Source organism: Mandrillus leucophaeus, unplaced genomic scaffold (genome assembly GCF_000951045.1).
Source record: "Mandrillus leucophaeus isolate KB7577 unplaced genomic scaffold, Mleu.le_1.0 Scaffold94, whole genome shotgun sequence".
Classification (NCBI taxonomy): Eukaryota; Metazoa; Chordata; class Mammalia; order Primates; family Cercopithecidae; genus Mandrillus; species Mandrillus leucophaeus.
This window is the reverse complement of record NW_012110252.1, coordinates 4,622,192-4,643,124: the sequence shown is the minus strand read 5'-3', so window position 1 is coordinate 4,643,124 and position 20,933 is coordinate 4,622,192. Positions and strand designations below refer to the sequence as shown.

The 20,933-nt window shown below is 36.8% G+C and overlaps 1 protein-coding gene across 3 annotated transcripts in view; it reads right to left on the bottom strand.

The window, feature by feature from the left end:
• Positions 1-20,933, bottom strand: part of ACTR3 (ARP3 actin-related protein 3 homolog (yeast)) — a 124,112-nt gene that overhangs the window by 96,049 nt on the left and 7,130 nt on the right. For 2 of the 3 annotated variants that reach the window (XM_011970307.1, XM_011970308.1), the window contains 2 exons: positions 3,943-3,998; positions 150-274 (listed from right to left, as the gene is read on the bottom strand). In XM_011970307.1, the coding sequence (XP_011825697.1) occupies positions 150-274; positions 3,943-3,998 (181 nt within the window). The remainder of the gene's footprint in view (positions 1-149; positions 275-3,942; positions 3,999-20,933) is intronic. The other variant, XM_011970309.1, reaches the window with a different exon arrangement.

The following is a 20,933-nucleotide window of genomic DNA, read 5'->3' as shown; positions in this document are numbered from 1 at the left end:
GGGAAGGATGCCACAGGGAAAAAGAAATTTCTACTGAGAAGAGGTTTGAGGATATTAATAAGATCTATTATAGAGTGTATTCCAGAGGGCACAAGCATTGAACAAACTAATTTTTGAAAATGTTATTTATACAAATCATGAAAACATACCTTTGTTGCATATGTAGGTTTTTCTATTGCTTCATCACCAATGAAGAAGTCTAGGTCATCAACACCTTTCATCACCCTCCTCTGAGCTTGATCACCCACTTTTGCTGACTCCTTAATAGCAATACCTTTAAAATAAGTAAGATATGTCAAATAATTCATCTTCTTCAAATGAGACAAACTTTTACCTTACACTTCTTCCATTACAAAGTGTTACAAAGTAAAACATGACCTAGCATATTTAAATTGTCAAACTAATTCACAAAAATCATAAGAAACTAGTGACAAAATTCATTTTACACAATGAAACCTCAACTCCCACTCAGAGACAAGGACTCAAATGCAAAAAGCCAAAAAAAAAAAAAAAATCTGTGTGAATGTTTCAAATATATATTTCTTAAATTATAAAAATCCTCTTTAGATTCTGAGTAAAACTGTAATCCCACCAAGTCCACATATGCTTGATGAACAACTGGAAAAAAAAAACTGAAAAACACAAATGAGAAAAAAACTTCAAGGATAATTTTTTCAACTTTCTTTATATCTCTACCCTATCACTATTGGGTCTAGTAATACTGATTGGGTCTAGTAATAGTAATTACTACTGTGGTCTAGTAATTTAAATGTAATACAGATCTGTTAAACTACACACACAAAAGGAAATCTGAATTCATTTAGGTAAAACCCACAACAATATCCTTAAATAATTTCAGAAATCCAGCATACAGTTTCAAAGCTAAAACTTGTTATGTATTTTTAGATTAAGTTATAAATGTATGCATCCTTCAAGTTCAGTTCTTCATTCAAAATAATTGTCTGAATGCACTTACACTGATCTGGCATGCAACTGTTACTTTCATTTAGTAACAGCTATATCCTTAAGAAAGTGGGCAGAAAATAACTGGAAGAAAAAACATTTTAAATCCACCATCTAGTCCTTTTAAATGCCAGAAATTCTTTCTAGCAATTTACTTATAATGTACATAGACATCCGGGTGGCTCACTATAAATTTCCTAAAAATAAATATACATGTATACAAAAAAAAAGCCTGGAACCAGTCGCATAGGCTTTCCAGATCAAATATCAATACTCATCAGTAAAAGATAGTGGCAATGTCTTTATCTGCTAATTATAAACACTGTACCTGCAGCATTAAAACTGGATAAGAAAACACACTCAAGAATCAAAAACTTTCTTATACCAGGCAAACGAATTTTTAACATACTGCAACAAGTCACAGCAAAGACTTCACATTTTGGCAGAGAGATAAAATAAAAAATGAATTCAACAGCGATGAAATCCAATGGTTCAAACAATCAAGATTATGTAGGCCTCCAATAAAAAGTTAACACAGCCATTTAAGACTATAACCAAAACCAATTTTGCTAAGATGGCAGAAATAACTTTAGTAGTCTCCTGAAACAATCATAACAAAAGATTATACACAAAAGGTTAAAAGCCATCAGCATTGTTACAGGTTGAATTGTGCACCCCCAAAAAGATATGTTGAAGTCCTAACCCCCAGTACCTCAGAATGTAACTATGTTTGGAAACAGGGTCTTCTCAGTTAAAACGAGATTATCAAGGTGGCCCCTAATCCAATATGACTAGTGTCCTCACAGAAAGGGAAAATTTGAACACAGACACACAGAAGGATGATGATTTAAAGACACACAGCAAGAAGACAGCCGTGTGACTGGAGTGATGCATCTACCAGCCAAGGATCCTGAGGAAACCTCAGAAGCTAGAAGACACCAGCAATACCACGATCCTGCTGCCGCATTGATTTTGTACTTCTGGACTCCAGAATTGTAAGTTTCTGTGGTTTTCAGCCAACTAGGTTTTGGTACTTTGTTACGGTAGCTTAAAGAAACCAGTAAGTACATACACAATGGTCTAACACTAAACTGAAATACAACTAAAGTCAAGTACTAGCCCAAAGAAGTACCTCTACATTAGTCAGCAATAAAGCCAACATGTATCACTGAATTCTTAAAACAGACAAAAAAAAAACAATCAATGTATTGACATATAAATGTGGGAAAAACTATGAAGAAAAGCAAACCTGTTCTTCATTTTCAGCAGACAACAAACATGCATGAATAAAATATTTAAAAGGTAATAATAAAGGTAACTAGACTCACATGAATGAGCTGTTTCATCAGTATCACCTAAAATCCATTCTGGGTTTTAAAAAACTATTAGATTTAAGTAGTAGCCTAAGTTCTTACATCATCGATTTCTAGAAAAGTGTATCAAAATATGAGAAACGCAAAAGTCAAGTAAGTTTGTTTCTAGAAAGTGAGGAGTGGATAAAAACCTAAAAACATTTCCCTTTTTAGGTGCAATTTTGACAGTGTATTTCTATTTTTTATTTTTTATTTTATTTATTTATTTTTTTTTTTGAGACTGAGTCTTGCTCTGTCACCCAGCCTGGAATGCAGTGGCATGGTCTCAGCTCACTGCAACCTCCACCTCCCGGGTTCAAGTGATTCTCCTGCCTCAGCCTCCTGAGCAGCTGGGATTACATGTGCACACCACTATGCATGGCTAATTTTTGTATTTTTAGTAGACACAGGTTTCAACATGTTGGTCAGGCTGGTCTCGAACTCCTGACCTCGTGATTCGCCTGCCTCGGTCTCCCAAAGTGCTGAGATTACAGGAGTTGAGCCACCGCACCCGGCCAGTGTTATTTCTTTAATGTTACACATTTAATTTTGTTCTTACTACACAAATGACACAACAGTTGACCTCTTGTGTCCAATGAATACTCAAGAGACACTAAAGATCCAGTTTTTGGCAAAGCATAACAATACCTATCTTATTCTCAACCTCACTGATTCTGAAACATACACTGCTTTCATTACTCTCTACATATTCATTTCTCCATTTTCTTATTTTCATAAATGAGTAACAATGAAATACAAAAAATTCAGTCACATAAATAAGACTGTGAAAAATTAGTGACACTCTCAAAATTAAAATATGTAGGAGTGAGAATCATCAAGCAATGGCTCAAAAGGTTTGTCATTTGGTATGCAAAAGTTTTAATTTGGATGTAAGACAAATAGATCAGAAGTATTACTGTATTATGTACAAAAAACATGAACTGTTTGCAAGTCAAAAGTGTAAAACTATGTTCATCGAGGAACAGATCTATGCTAACAAACAAGAGCACTAACAAACCAATGTCAGAATATTTTTTTAAAACTACTGAAAGTTAATGGTCAGCTTAAGCAAGATTAACAGAAACAGGATAAAACAAAAATACTCTAAAGACATAATATACAACAGTATGGTTATAGGATATTAGAAAATAGTTGAGGTCAACATCTCTAAAGGTGAGATACTGTCCTTCCATCCTTATTTTGAAACATGGACACTCAGTGAGGATGTCAACAGATATAGGCCTTGCAAAAAGTAGTCATATCCACAAACCAAAGGACAGTCTTCATAGGTACATGATGAGGAACAGACTACTTGATAATTAGTTATACCCACATACTATTAACTACAATATCACCCTAAAAATGGGGGTACTGTTTTATTATCAGTTCATTTCTCTTTTTCTTTAAAAAGAGATATTTGGTAGACAAGGCAAATGGGGAGCTAAACAGAAAGCTGAAATGAATGGTCAGAGGTACGAAAATGAGGCTACACTTAAGAACTCAGCAAATCATGTTTTTAAAGGACTAAATCTTACAGGACTTCAGAACTGATTACTTCTTTTACTTAAATTATAAGGGAAGGAGATATTTTAAATCAGCTCATTTGTGGCTTAAAAGAAATACTTACAGGAAGGGATGATAAACTGTGGTTCTGTATTTCCAGCATATCCTAGTTTTGTATACCTGCAAAACAAAATAATTTATAAAGATTTCACTAATATTTTAGCAATTATACATTTATTTCAAATGTATTGGAATTTATACATTTATTTCAAATGTAAATGGAATTTCATTTGTTATGAAGTGAGATTCCATCGTAGGTAAATACTATACCAAACTCCATAGTTTCACTTCATTTAACCACACTTTCACAATTGTATCAAAATTATAAATGCCTAGAGCTTTTGAAAAGAAATTCCACTTCAAGAAATTGATCCTTCAGGAATATATGTGAAATAATATACAACCAAGGTCATTAGCTACAATCTTGCTTCTAACAGCAAAAGACTGGAAATAACAATCAAACTGGAAACTATTGAAATATGCTAAGTTTATACTATGGAACATTATGCAGCTACAAAACACAGACTGAGGAAGCTCTTAGTACAGCGATATGAAACAATTTCCAAAATGTATTACTAATTGAACAAAGACACAGAACAATGTATCAAGTATGGTATATCTGTATAAAAGTAATGGGGAGGAGTAAAAACATATAAAATATTTTGTATAGGCACAAGATATCTCTAGAAGACTATACAAGAATAATTTTGGTTGTCTCCAAAAAAGGGAACTGGGGAGGTGATGAACAGAAATGAGAGGGAGATTTTTTTCACTGTACATCATTTCATACCAAATTAAATATTTAATGTTTTGTCACAGCAGATTTGGCCTATATTCTTCTAACAAAATAACAACAACATAAATAAGGATCAGAAATTATAAAAGCTGAGCTCTGACAAGCAGTATGTGGGGGCTACTTAGGAGATAGCTGGACACTTTTTAGCTATGTGGGAAAAGCTATTAACTACAAGCAGGCTTTAAAGAGAATATAACATTTTATTTTATTCCATATTCAAACTCACTGCTAAATAGCAGACAGGTAATTGCTGTGACATTCTTGGACTCTTAATATCTGTAGAATCTTTTTTTCTAAGATAAAATGGAAAAAAAAACAAAAAAACTTACTGGGCTACAGAGGTTTGAGACCAGCCTGGCCCACATGGTGAAACACCCTCGCTACTAAAACTAAAGAAATTAGGCTGTGAGCAGCGGCTCGTGCCTGTAATCCCAGCACTTTGGGAGGCTGAGGCAGGTGGATTACTTGAGGACATGAGTTCAAGACCAGCCTGACCAACATGAGTAAACCCCCAACTCTACTAAAAATACAAAATTAGCCAGGCGTGGCGGTGGACACCTGTAATCCCAGCTACTTGGGAGGCTGAGGGAAGAGAATCGCTTGAACTTAGGAGGTGGAGGTTGCAGTGAGCCGAGATCACACCATTGCACTCCAGCCTGGGAGACAGAATGAGACTCTGTCTCACAAAATAAACAAAAAAATAAATAATATCTTTGGGGAATATTTTAGCCTCTAAATTAAGTTCAAGAACTGAGTGTGCCAAGGCCGAGGAGAGACGATCACTTAAGGTAAAGAGTTCGAGACCAGCTTGACCAACATGGGAAACCCCATCTCTATTAAAATACAAGAATTAGCAGGGCGTAGTGGCAGGCGCCTGTAATCCCAGCTACTCAGGAACGTGAGGCAGGAGAATTGCTTGAACCCATGAGACGGAGGTTTCGGTGAGCCAAGATCATGCCACTGTATTCCAGCCTGGGTGACTGAGCAAGACTAAATCTCAAAAAAAAAAAAAAAAAGGGTGTGCCAAATAGAGTAAATCATCAAAAATAAGGGGAAACCGTAACCTGTTTTAAAAAAAAAAAAAAAAAAACTGATATTGGTCTACTGACTAACCTCTTCAACAGTTCCCCACTGTCCATGTTTTTTAAAACAAAACAAAACAAAACAAAAATTTCCTTGTAAGGTACACAAAAAAGTCCATTTATTATTTGGCCTCGGACCTCTCCCAGCTGCCCTGACACCACATTAAACTCCTTAACCATAAAAACAGCTGACAATTTCTCAACACTCCAACCCATTTCATGCCACCAAGCCACTATTAACACTGCTCCTACTATGTTAGGTGCTCTCCTTCCCATCCAGTATAGTTTAATACCTTCCCAGTGGACAAATGGAACTGACTAGTATACTATACGAAAATAAAAACTTGTTTAATACAAGGCAGTCTAAAACTGTTGAACTAAAACACTCTATCTAAAAGCCTACTACTATCTGACCAATACTTAGTGAATTATTAACACCTAACTATTCCTTGGTCTGATCCCATATATTAATCTCTCTACTTTTACTCTTATTTGTCACCACTGCAATTCAAGTTGCTATATCCAACAATACCCTAAAACAGGACAAAACAGTATTTTCAACTCTAGAACTCCTACAAAGGACAAGAGAATAATATACCTAAAAACCAATGCTCAAATTGTTTTTTCCTCTGCTTTCACACCACCACCACAACAATCAACACAGAAGACTTCCGTGACCAAATGTGTGGAGGGTTTCTCCCAACACCAAATGTGTGCAGGGTCTCTCCCAACAACAAAAAAGCAATCAGTTCTTCAGTGGACACCAGCTGGGTGTTCTGCAATTCAATTCCAGTACTATCTACCTGGAGATAGCATCAGAATTCACAGGTTGAAGGTTCAGTCCCCAAGACTGCCCCTCTTCTTCAGACACCAGTCACAAGCCCCAGCCTCTGGAACTTCTGACTCACCAGCTTGAAGATGAACTCTTTGAGTTCAATTAATTTGCTAAAGTGGCTCACAAAACTCAGAGAAACACATTAGCTGGTTTATTATAAATAATACTACAAAGCATACAGATAAAGACACACACAGGGTGAGGTGTGTGGGAAGAGACGTGGACGTTCCACACCCTCTCGAGCGTACCACCCTCCCAGAACCTCCACGTGTTCGGCTATCTGAAAGCTCTCCAAATCCCGTCCTTTGGGGTTTTTATAAAGGCTTCAGTGCAGACAGGATTGATTAAACCATTGTTCATCAACTTAACCTTCAGCCCCAGTGGTTGGAGGGTGGGGCTGGAAGTCCCAACTCACTAATCATGCCTCGGTCTTTCAAGTGACCAGCCCCATCTTGAAGTTACCTAGGGGCTGCCAGCCAACAGTCATCCCATTAGCACTCAAACAGACATCACTTTGGAGTTTCTAAGAATTTTAGGAGTTGTATGTCTGAAAACAGGATTGAAGACCAAATATGTATTTCCCAATTTCAAACGGCCTAACTCAAAAATCTTCAAATGATGCTCTATTGCCTACAAGATTAAGTACAAGCTTGTTTCCATTTCTGTAAAATTATTCATTGTAAAATTGTTCCTAAAGGTCCATCCACATGAACAATTATATCATTCTCTGATTCCTGCAGCTGAATATTAAAGTTCTCCATAATCATTTCCAATTTTTATAAGCATCTGCTATCACTTGCTTACATAAACCCAGTTCTAAGCTTCACTACACCTGCTACTCTTTTTTCCCCTGTATCTTGTCCATTCCCCTTCCCCCACATTATCTACGCTCACACTGCACCCGCTTTAAAAAAAAAAAAAAAGAAAAGAAAAGCTTTTATCACAACTTAAAACTTCTCCAGGAAGTCTTTCTTGATCATTTTAACTATCAGGCATCTTTTCTTTCAATTACTCTTCATTTCAACTACAAGTCACACATATTTTTATGTGTGTAAATACCATCTCCTAAATACGACAGTCATATTTGAAGTACAGACCACATTGCAGTAGAAATTCCCTTAAGAAACATTCATTTAACTAGCTTACCAGACTGATCAAGACCCCATTCCTGGCCAAAATCGAATTTCCTAGACTGAGTATATTCATCAATGAATTACTTTCATAATAAACACCAAAAGGATCGAATGAACCTAATACAAAACAGTCAATACATAAAACAAATATGCTATTCCCAAAACACAAAAATAAATGCATATGGTATCCAACTGTATGGATATACCGTAATTTACTTAATTACCTCTAATGCATTTTAAATGCCACAGCAAAATAATCCACTACATTTTGGGGAGCAGCAACTAATGTTCTACTACCTTAGATTTAAATTTTTAATATCACAAGAGAACTAAATCATGTAAAGTCTGTATACATTAGTTCTGCAGACTGCCAAATTACAGCATTTGATAATAATCAAAGACAACAGTATTTTCACCAATTCTTTAAAAATATGAGGGGAAATATCACAGTTTACTTAACTTTATAAATTGCATAGACTCTAAAAACTAATTTGGTTCCTGGCTCAAAAAAAAAATGTGGTACAGGATACAATCTAAAAAAATAAAGTTATCTCCTAAACTTTTGAAAAAGGTTTGAAGGCTCAACCTTCAAAAACTCACATTTTCTCCATCAGGGAGGAAAGTGCTGAATGACCAAAAAACATCACTCTTTAAAACCACTTGTCTTATATTATTAGCAAACTTTAAAAATTAAGATTTGAAACTAAAAAAAAAAACCACAAGTCAAAGTTCAGAGAACAAGCATACAGAAAATACACTGCAATAATTTTAAAAATAAGAATAGAACCGTAGAAATCTGAGACTAAAAAAAATACTTTTTAACACTCATATAAAAATATTTTAACGCTCATATAGGAGATACGAAACATTTAAGGACAAGAAGAGATTTAAAAGTTGAGTCCAGAAAGACCTGAAGGAAATGCTGAACTGAGTTAAAAGGATACAATGGGACAAAGTATATCCCCAACCATTTTCAAATTAACACAAGTAAAATACAGTAGTATTAGAGAAGCACAGTCAAGTAAACTGGAGGGGATTTAGATACAGCTATGTAAGTTTTGCTTACAAACTTCATTTGAATTTTCTTTATAATAATAAGAAAAAAGAAAAAAATGAGAAAGTATATTAAATACTAAATTTATTTAAAACTTCAAAATAAAAGCTTTTCAAATGTAAACTAGCCTCCATTAACCTACCAATTCTATTGAGTTTTACACATGAAATAACTACGTATTATTACGATATTTTTATGAACTCTAAAAATTAGATAGTCACCATAAAGAAGAAATTTTGTACAAGCAGATGGTAGAAGAGTTTTTCTCGCTTTTTCTTTGATTAAAAAAAAAACTGTTGCCTAACAATTAATTGGCACTTGACATACAAACTTTTAAAATTATAATTTAAGGATGTAATCACTATGTTTAAATTCAAGGCTCTTGTTTTTTGTTTTGTTTTCTTTTTTTTTGAGGTAGTTTTGCTCTTGTTGCCCAGGCTGGAGTGCAATGGCGAGATCTCGGCTCAGCGCAACCTCCACCTCCCAGGTTCAAGCGATTTTCCTGCCTTAGCCTCCCAAGTAGCTGGCTGGGATTACAGGCATGAGCCACCATGCCTGGTCAATTTTGTACTTTCAGTAGAGAAAGGGTTTCTCCATGTTGGTCAGGCTGGTCTCCAACTCCCGACCTCAGGTGAGCGGCCGGCCTCAGCCTCTCAAAGTGCTGGGATTAGAGGTGTCAGCCACCACACCTGGCCACAACCCGCTTTTAACCTCACTTTTCCAAAATAAATTTTTGCTTTGAATTTATAAATCCTACCAGTGTAATTTATTTTTCCATAGCCCTTGCAATTTTCTGTAAAGTTTTCCTGGATATTCAAAAAGGTCATTTATGAGTTGGGTGTGATGGCTCACGCCTGTAGTCCCAGCACTTTGTGAAGCCAAAGCAGGAAGGTCACTTGAGGACAAGAGGTGAACACCAGCCTGGGCAACAAGTCGAGATCCCCATCTCCACAAAAAATTTAAAAATCAGCTGGACATAGCAGCTCACACCTGTAGTCCTAGCTACTTGGGAGGCTGGGAGGATCACTTGAGCCATGGAGGAGCTATGACTGCCCCACTGAACTCCAGTTGGGCAACAGAGCAAGACCACGTCTTTAAAAAAATTATTATAAAATTACAATAAAAAATAAACAAAAAAGTAATTCATAAAAGCAGCTTCTCCCCTGCTCTAAGTTACTTTTGGCAAAAACTCTTTTTTGGACAGCTAGTAAGCAATCTGATCTCATTCCCTCCTAATAAGCTTTAAAAATAGGTTTAAATGGCTTCATTTTTTTCTTAACTTTGCCATCTGGACAACTGCATTTAGTATAGCATTCAGACTTGGGACAAACTTGCATATCTGAAAACTATTTACTCAAATCGATCCACAGATTCAGGCAATTACCATCAAAATCCTCATAACATTTTTGCAGAAATAGAAAAATCCATCCTAAAATTCATATGACTCTCAAATAATCTTGAAAAAGAACAAAGTTGGAGATCTCACACTTTCTCATTTTAAAAGTTACTACAAAGCTATAGTGACCAAAACAGTATGGTACTGGCATAAGGACTAACAGAATAAGGAGCCCAGAAATAAACACTCACATATATAATTAAATGATTTTTAATAAGGATGCCATAACTACTAAGATGAAAAAAGGGCAGTCTTTTGAACAAATGGTGCTGGAAAACTGGACATCCATATGCAAAAGAATGAAGTTGTACCTTTACCTTATACCATACACAAAAGTTAACTCAAAGTGGATCAGAGACCTAAACACAAGAGCTAAAACTATAAAACTCTTAGAAAAAAACATAATGTGAAAAGCTTTTGATACTAAATTTGGCTGTAATCTCTTGACTATGACACCAAAAGCACAAGTAACAAAAGAAAAAAAGAGAAAAACTTCATTAAAAGTAAAAACCTTCGTGTATCAAAGGACACAGTCAACACAGTGCAAAGGCAATCTACAGAATGGGAGAAAATATTTGCAAATCACTATCTGTAAGGGATTAATATCCCGAATAAAGAACAACACAACAATCAAAAAAAGCCCAACTGAAAAATGAGCAAAGAACTTGTACAGACATTTCTCCAAAGAAAATATACAAATGGCCAATAAACACATGAAAAGATGTTCAACCTCACTAATAATAAAGAAAATGCAAATCAAAACCAGAATGAAATACCACATCACACCCATTAGGATGGCTACTATCAAAAAAAAACAGAAAATAACAAATGTTGGGGAAATGTAAAGAAATTGAAACCCTTGTGCAATGCTGGTGAGAGTTTAAAATGGTGCAGTGCTGTGGAAAACTATAAAATAGTTCCTCCAAAAATTAAATACACAACCCAACAATTCCACTTCTGGGTATATACCCAAAACAACTGAAAGCAGGAACTTGAACAGGTATTTGTACATGCATGTTCATAGCAGCAATATCCGCAATAACCAAAAGGTGGAAGCAACCTAAGCATCCATCAAAATGTGAATGGATAAACAAAATATGATATATACTTCCAATGGAGTATTATTCAGCCTTAAAAAGGAAACACATGATACGTGCTTACAACATGGATGAACCTTGAAAACAGCAGAAGTAAAATAAACCAATCACAAAAGGACAACTATTGTACAATTGCACTTACAGGAGGTACCTAGAAAAGTCAAATTCGGCCGGGCGCAGTGGCTCAAGCCTGTAATCCCAGCACTCTGGGAGGCCGAGACGGGTGGATCACGAGGTCAGGAGATCGAGACCATCCTGGCTAACATGGTGAAACCTCGTCTCTACTAAAAAAAATACAAAAAAAACTAGCCGGGCGTGGTGGCGGGCGCCTGTAGTCCCAGATACTCGGGAGGCTGAGGCAGGAGAATGGCGCAAACTCGGGAGGCGCAGCTTGCAGCAAGCTGAGATCCAGCCACTGCACTCCAGCCCGAGCGACAGAGTGAGACTCCACCTCAAAAAAAAAAAAAAAGAAAGAAAAGTCAAATTCATAAAGACAGAAAGCGGAATGGTATTTGCCTGGGACTTTGCATGTGGGGAGAGAATAGGAAGTTACTGTTCAATGGGTAGAGTTTCAGATTGGGAAGATAAAAAAGTTCTGGATCATGGAGGATGGTGATGGCTAGACAATAATGTGAATGTACTTTATGCCACTAAACTGCACAATTAGAAATGGTTAAACAGTAAACTTTATGAGTATTCTACCACACACTTTTTTTTTTTTTTGCGATGGAGTCTTGCTCTGTCACCTAGGCTGGAGTCCCGTGGGGCCACCTTGGCTCACTACAACCTCTGCCTCCTGGGTTCAAGCGATTCTCCTACCTCAGTCTCCCAAGTAGCTAGGACTATAGGCATCGGCCACCACGCCCAGCTAATTTTTGTATTTTTAGTAGAGACGAGGTTTCACCATGTTGGTCAGGCTGGTCTTGAATGCCTGACCTCGTGACCCGCCAGTCTCAGCAGTTATGAGAAAGAAAATAATACTGGATACCTACTGCACATGTTAAAGCAGGATAAATCTAAATATATCAAATATAAGGTTTAAAAGAAAACGTGATATAGTTTATAACCCTGGAGTGCAGGAGACTTTCTAACTTAAAATCCATACACTGAAAAAGTTTATTTCAATTATGTAAAGATTAAAAACTTCTTTACAAAAACACACCTAAAGTAGCCAAAAGAAAAAATGAGTAATAGAGAAAAATTATCTACACTGAGAGACAGAGATAATCTCTTCAACATATAAAGGGTACCTAGATGTTCATGACAAGGGAGGGAGGGAGGAGGAAGAGAGGAAACAAAAGAAGGAAAGGCAAAAGACACTAACCATTCCCAGAAAAAGAAAAATGGTTATTAAACAAAAGGACACTCAACTCCATGGGATTTTTTAAATGCAAATTAAAAGTGCACTGAGGTGCTTTCAAACATTACTTGTTAGAGGGAGGGCTGTATAACAACAACAACAAAAGTAAAAACATTACTAGTTAGAATGCAAAATGATACAGCCACTTAGGAAAACAATTTAGCAATCACTTACCATCTGACCCAGGAATTCTACCTCTAGTTAGAATCCACACAAGAAAAACAAAAACAGTTGTCCACATGATTGTGTACATGTATGTTCACAACAGAATAGTTCATAAAGACCCAAAACTGGAAGCAAAACAAATGTTTAACAAGAGAATGAATAAACAAGAGTGTTACATTCATACAAACCAAAATTACTTCACGTAGAAGAACCAGGAAAACGTAACCCATTCTCCCAGAAGACACTCAACAGAAGGCAATTCTAAGATGACCCAAATGCTGGAATTATCAGATAAAGACTTCGAATCAACAATGAGTATTAACATAGACTTGCAACTGATAATAAAGGAAATATCACCAGATAAACAAAAATAAAGGCCGAGCAGTAGAAATTATTCATTCTGAAAATAGGGTGGGCAAAAAAACAAAGAAAGAGAAAATAACAGAGCTTCAGGGACTTATCAAGGACAATATCAAAAAGGTGACACACACAGCCAGGCGCAGTGGCTCACACCTATAATCTCAGCACTTTGGGAGGCCCAGGCAGACAGATCATGAGGTCAGGAGATCGAGACCATCCTGGCTAACAGAGAAACCCCGTCTCTACTAAAAATACAGTAACAAAATTGAACGGGTGCGGTAGCAGGCGCTTGTGGTCCCAGCTACTTGGGAGGCTGAGGTGGGAGAATGGCGTGAACCCAGGAGGCAAAACTTGCAGTGAGCTGAGATTGAGCCACTGCACTCCAGTCTGGGCAACAGAGCAAGACTCCGTCTCAAAAAAAAAAAAAAGAAAAGAAAAAGTGACACATTGAAGTCCCAGAAGGAGAAGAGAGTGTAGTAAAAATATTTTTTAAAAGAAATAGCGGCGGGCTAGACGGGGTGGCTCATGTCTGTAATCCCAGCACTTAGGGAGGCCGAAGCAGGCGGATCACTTGAGGCCAGGAGTTCAGGACCAGCATGGCCAACACAGCGAAACTCCACCTCTACTAAAAATAAATTATGGGAGGCTGAGGCAGGAGAATCGCTTGAATCCGGGAGGTGAAGGTTTCAGTGAGCCGAGATCGCGCTACTACTGCACTCCAGCCTGGCAACAGAGCGAGACTCCATCTCAAAAATAAACAAACAAAAAAATTAGCTGAGCATGGTGGTGCGAGCCCGTAATCCCAGCTACTCAGAAAGTTGAGGCACAAGAATCACTGAACCTGGGAGACAGAGGTTGCAGTGGGACAAGACTGCGCCACTGCACTCCAGCCTGGGCGACACAGACTCAGTCTTAGAAACAAACAAATAAAAAGAAATAGTAGCCAAAAATTTTCCCAATTTAGTGAAAGAAATTTAGAGATTTAAGAGGCTCAAGAACACCCAAGCAGAATAAATATAAAGAAAACCACACTTAGGCACAAAGTCAAACTACTGAAAATCAAAGATAAGCAAAACAATGTATTCATATATGGGGATCTAAAATAGAACCTGAGAAATAAGTAGAATGGTAGTTGCCAGGTATTGAGAGATGGAGGAATTGGAGAGATGTTGATCAACGTGTACAAGTTTCCAGTTATAAGATGAATAAGTACTAGAGATCTAAGCTATAGCATAGTAACTACAGTTAATAATATACAGTATTTTACAGTTAAAATTTGCCTAAAGGAGATCTTAAGTGTTATCACACAAAAAAGGTAACAAATACATTAATTAGCTTGACTGTAAGACTCATGACACAAGATTTTCTTATATCAAAACATCACGTTGTGGCCAGGAGCAGTGGCTCATGCCTGTAATCCCAGCACTGTGGGAGGTCCAGGCAGGTGATCACCTGAGGTCAGGAGTTTGAGGCCACCCTGGCCAACATGGCAAAACTCCATCTCTACTAAAAATATAAAAACTAGCCAGGCGTGGTGATGAGCACCTGTAATTTCAGCTACTCAGGAGGCTGAGGCTGGAGAATCGCTTGAACCCAGGAGAAAGAAGTTGCAGTGAACCAAGATCACGTCACTGCACTTCAGCCTGGGTGACAGAGAGAGACTCTGTCTCCAAAAAGAAAAAAAAAACTAAACCAAAAATGTTTCTTTGTGCCTTAGAGAAGCAAGTTAAATACAAAGAAAAGCTCTTACTATGGCAGCAATGAAAAAAATCTACAATGCTGATTTTGGCTGGGAAAGGAAAGTTTTAAGGGACTTTAAAAATGACTTGCTTAGAGAAAGGAATATAGAGAAAAGAATTCAAAAGCACTTTTGAAGCTATCAAAGCCTTGGTGACTAGAAGAATAACAATAGAAATATAAGAAGGCTAGGTGAGAGAGGAGGCTGGACTGGCAGAAATCAACAGCAAAAGAAAGATGAGTTTTATACAAAAAAAAAAAAAAAAGGTGAGTCTGTCACAACAGTAATTGCCTCTGAGGAAAGGGGAAGTGGATTCGGGGACAGTCACCAATAACGCTGTTTTGTTCCTTAAAACAATGAATTCAGGTATCTGTTATATTATTGACTGTACTTATCTAAAAGAAAAGAAATCCATTAAAAGAAAGAACCTTTTTCAGTAGTAAAACAATTTATGCCTGTATTGTAAGAGCATTAACATCCCTTGCCTTGGATATTATTTTTAATTTTACAAACTTCAAATGCTTGTACATTAAAAGCATGTACAATTATACTCTCTTGTTAGGGGTTAATATAGTGGTGACTTTGAAGCCAATGTTCCATTATAATTCTGAAAATTATAGGGCCCTTAAGAATGATGCTAAATCTACTCTGCCTGTGCCTCTATATATGGAACAAGTTTTAACTTTCAATAGTTCAACAAATGAAATGATGTAACAAAATAAATACAAGACCTCAGAACTTAAGGATAGAAGAGACTTTAAGGATCTAGCACAACTCTTTCCAAAACCTTAATACTGACAACCACTAAAGTTCAAATAATTCTATCCTAGTATGAATGACTTGCTTATACCCTTACCATATCATAAAAATAAAGCACATCTTACATAATTTTATGTAAGATATGATTACCAAATAAATCCCAAATGAAAATAGAGGTTTACAAATTGATCCCAATGCCTACTCCCATAATATCTCAATTCTCAACTTAGTTTTCGTCATACAATACCAAAGCTCAAAAAGGTAATTTGGTGTTAGAAACTTTGTCGTTGCTGTTGTTGTTGTGACAGAGTTTCGCTCTTATCGCCCAGGTCGAAGTACAATGGCACGATCTTGGCCAACCACAACCTCCGCCTCCCAGGTTCAAGCGATTCTCCTGCCTCAGCCTCCTGAGTAGCTGGGATTACCGGCATGTGCCACCACGCCCAGCTAATTTTGTGTTTTTAGTAAAGATGGGGTTTCTCCATGTTGGTCAGGCTGGTCTCAAACTCCTGACCTCAGGTGATCCGCCGGCCTCGGCCTCCCAAAGTGCTGGGATTAAGGCATGAGCCACTGTGCCCAGCCAGACACTTTTAAAGTAAGAATGTAGTGGCTAATTCACAGGGAAATTTGTCAAGTAGGGTAAGACAATATTAGCTATAAAGATAAACAGCAATGGTTTAAAAAACTTTTCCAATTCCTTCCAATATTTTTCTCACTACATGCAAGTCAATGTTTAACCTGACACAAAAATACTGATGGACTGTTGAGTGGAAGAACCTGGACGCCTACTCTGTGTCAACAGAAACATTCTCCTGGTCCCTTCAAGCCTAAACCTTAAAATCTTAACTTGCTTTTCACTAGTGGGGAGAAAAGAACATGAACCTTGAAATTAAAAAGACACTAGTGAATGCTTCTTCCACCATTTACTAGCCTGTGATCCTGTGATCATAGACTATTCCTAATGCATAGGGAATAAAACTAAATTCAGAGGTTGTCATAAGTATTAAACGACCTAATAGTGAATAGAAATCACTAAGTATTCGGTAAACATTTCCCTCCCAAGATGATTTTCCTTTATCCACAGGCCTCCCTTTATCCCTCTACCCATTCCTTTAATTTTGCTTTCAAAGATTCTCAACCATGTCTTCCCAATCCCTTTGCTACACGTCCAACTATCCCCACTGAAGATATAACTACAGCAGTCAGCAGTTGCCCCATGAAAGAAATCAGTCACAAAAAGCCACAGATTCTATGATTCCATTTACATGAAATGGCCAAACTAGGCAAATCCATAAAGACAGAAAGTAAATTAGTGTTTGCCAAAGGTTAAGGGTAGAAGTAATGAGAATGACTGCCACTGGGTGTGGGGTTTTTTGGGGTCATGAAAATGTTCTAAATTGACTAGATTCCAATAAGTAGCATCCAGGCATTAGAAAATAAAATAAAATTGACTGGAAATGGTTGCACAACCTTGTGACTATACTAAAAATTACTCAATTACACACTTTAAAAGAGTAAACTTTATGGTATGTGATTTATAACTCAATAAAGCTGTTAAAAATAGAATAAAATGGCCAGGCGCGGTGGCTCACGCCTGTAATCCCAACACTTTGGGAGGCCGAGGTGGGCGGATCACGAGGTCAGGAGATCGAGATCATCCTGGCTAACACGGTGAAACCCTATCTCTACTTAAAAAAAACAAAAAAAAAATACAAAAAAATTAGCCGGGCGTGGTGGCAGGCGCCTGTAGTCCCAGTTGCTGGGGAGGCTGAGGCAGGAGAATGGCGTGAACCCGGGAGGCAGAGCTTGCAGTGAGCCAAGATTGCGCCACTGCACTCCAGCCTGGGAAACAGAGTGAGACTCCGTCTCAATAAATAAATAAATAAATAAATAAATAAATAAAATAAAATACTAGACCCAGACTAATACTGCATAAATTTACCTTTTATCATTCTTTTGCTTAATGATCTACACAATCTACTACTGCCTATCAAATAAATTGCAAACCATTCTGCCCCATTTAAAATCCTTCTGAAATAAGGCAAGATGAGTAAATAAACTACTTGCTGTCCCACAGCTCCCAATAGAAATATCTGAATTCCAGGTAGGGCAATTTCCTAACTGACCCATCCCCCAAATACTCTGAAACTCCTTCATGTCTTCCCTTCATCAGTAAAATATTTACTGGGAATTATTTAATACCATGCAGGAGGCTATCACTTGAATAGAGAATGAATGAAAAAGAAATAAACCCTGCCATTATGGAGCTTTCAGTTTAGCCACATCCTAGATTGTTGAAGTCCTCCTTCCCATATATCGATCACATCCTATTCACGCTCTTCCAAGATCTGATCAAGTTTGGCTTCTTCATAAATCATCCTCCAAATACTACAGCCCTTATTAATCTCCCCAAATAACTAAATGCTAATAAGCCATCCATAACTATTTCACACATATTAGTTTCATCTTTGAAACTAAACTGTAAACCTCAAGTATAAAATCATGCCTTAGTTTTCTTGTATATACCATGGCGTTCAGCATAGAACTGAGATTGAAATAAATACTTGATTACTTCCTTAAGTTCTTCTATTTTTTTTTTTACTTTCATTTGTGTTTTGTGCAGTCATTAATGAGCACACAACACACAATGAGTAAAATATAGTTCAGTGGAGATTATTCATTTTCAAATTGCAGCTTCAGAAATATGTATGCCTTCCTTTTGAAGATATATGTAATTAGGCATCGTTTCCTTGAGCTGTCCCGAATTTATCAGCAATTACCAGTCCTTGCAATATGCAAATAAGCAGTAAGTAAATCCATATTTCACTTTAATGTGTTATAGGTTAATCACATCAGTGAATTGGTCACTAAGACCTCCCTATATGTTTCATATTTGTACTAAAAATTAGTAGCTCTGGGTTTAAGTATGTATAAAACGAACACTCTTAAAAACTGGACTAATGATTGGACTACTCTCCTTGGATGTATCTCAATTAGGGAACAGTAGAGTTGTGAGCTCTGGAATGAGACTATGCCAGGGCTAAAATTCTAAATCTACCACTTAACTATATCGTCAGTTTACTTATCTTTGAAATGGGATTTAGATAACAGTAACTACCTCATAAGCCTTCTGAAAAGGTAATAACATAAAAAAACGTGTAAAGGGCCTTGAAATGGCTGCTGGTACACATCCCATTTAACACATCTTTAATAACTAAAATCCAAAGATATAAATCTCTGAAACCATAAAGAAAAAGTTTTTTAAAAACAGCATTCATTTTATTAATGTCATCTGTCCTGGCACCTACAGAGTACAACTTTAAAAAAGTCTCTAAACTTGGTTTAAAACATTATTATTGGGAAACATAAAATTAGTTTCTCATGTGTGCCATACAGTATGCCTCTGCATTACAACGAAACACTGAAGAATTCTGATGCAGGCCTCAACTAAAACTACTTTAACTATAAATAAAATACATTCTGTTATTCCAACTACTTCATTTCAACTACTGTAACTCATAAATGTGAACTCACAAGAAAATTTAAGAGAATTCAACAATACTATCAATTAATAATTAGAAACACTCCCAAAAGACATTTCTCAACTCTGAGCCTCTGTTTCATTTGTAAATGAAGAGTGGATTAAATTATCTCTCAAAATCCCTTTTCAGCTCTATAATTCTGCGTGAGTCATTAGGCATTTCCCTTAATTTACTAAAGCAAGTTTCACAAATACACATAAAATGCTATATTCGTACCCCTGAGTAACTGAATTTTAAAAATGCTTATAGCAGAAGAAAAACACACTAGATTTAATTAAAATAATCTCTATAACTAGGCAAACACTTGTGTCCTGTTATATACTAATACTAAAAACATGGTTTACACGTTTACAGTAGATTAAGCCAACCCTAAACTACAAGGTCTTTTGCACCCTAATTCTCTTTCTAGGACTTTTATCCTCCTCATTGTAACCTCTCCTTTACACTAAATACTGAAAAGCATCAAAACCCTTCCCAAGAGTATCGCAGTTTCACAAATGACATGAAGTCCCAAAGCAAGGACAAAATGTTTAAAAAGAAAATGTTTAGGTAGTGTCCTTGGGCAGGAGGAAAAGATGGCATATTGAGTATCCGAACAGATGAATATTTTTCTCAGGTGTATTAGGGTTGGGGCGCAGAAGGAAAGCTAAAAGAATACATCTGGCCAAGGCGGGCAGATCACTCGAGCTCAGGAGTTCACGATCAGCCTGGCCAATATGGTGAAACCCCATCTCTACTAAAAATACAAAAATTAGCCAGGCATCGTGGCAGGTGCCTGTAATTCCAGCTCCTCGGGACGCTGAGGCAAAAGAATAGCTTGAACGCAGGAGACGGAGGTTTCAGTGAGCCAAGATCACGCCACCACACTCTAGCCTGGGCAACAGAGTGACACTCTGCCTCAATTAAAAAAAAAAAGAATACATCTGGCTAAACAAATTCATGCTATTCCTTTCCTGGTTTCAAGGAGTATGCAAAAATGACTTGAGTTTAAATCAACAGCTTGGAAAGAATTTTGAAAATTCTGAAACAAAATTATTACTAAAATTCTGCAAAATCGTCTTTAAAAAAACTAGATTTTTTTTTTGCTCTGCTATTAGTCAATTATGTAAGTTATGTTGTTTCCTGATATAAAGGCCCACATAGTTATAAAATCAGCACACAAACTAATATTAGTAACTATCCTATTTTAAAGAACTGAATTTAAAACAATCCAACATCGCCTTATCTCCTATCTAATAATTCATAAATGTTGTGTTTGGTAAGCTACAGCACACATTTTTGTAGCGCTATTATTACTTAATCGCTTTGCACTTGCTTCTTTATGCTACTGCCTATCACTGATTATGGCTGTGTCATTAAAAAGGCTACATGTCTAATAGAATTACAAGGGAGCATTCAAATGCTTTTTTATTATGGTGGAATTTTGTTTCAGGAAACACATGTTGCTACATTTTAACCATTCCAAACTTCTGCTCCTAGTCCAAGGCTTTAACTGTTTCCACAAGTTGGGGGAGGAGGAGCATGCTGGACAAGGGAAACTTAGCTAGAGCTGAACTCTCCTCCTGATGAAGGATTTTGCCTCTTAGAAAACGGAATGAGATAGGTAGAGAATGACTGTCAGCATAGTGATCAATCACTACGAGCCAATCAGTCACTGTGATGCTCAAGAAGCTAGATCACATATCCAGTTTTTTAAAGAAGGGAAACTGATAATCTTTCTGTTCTTTTCTCTCTGAAT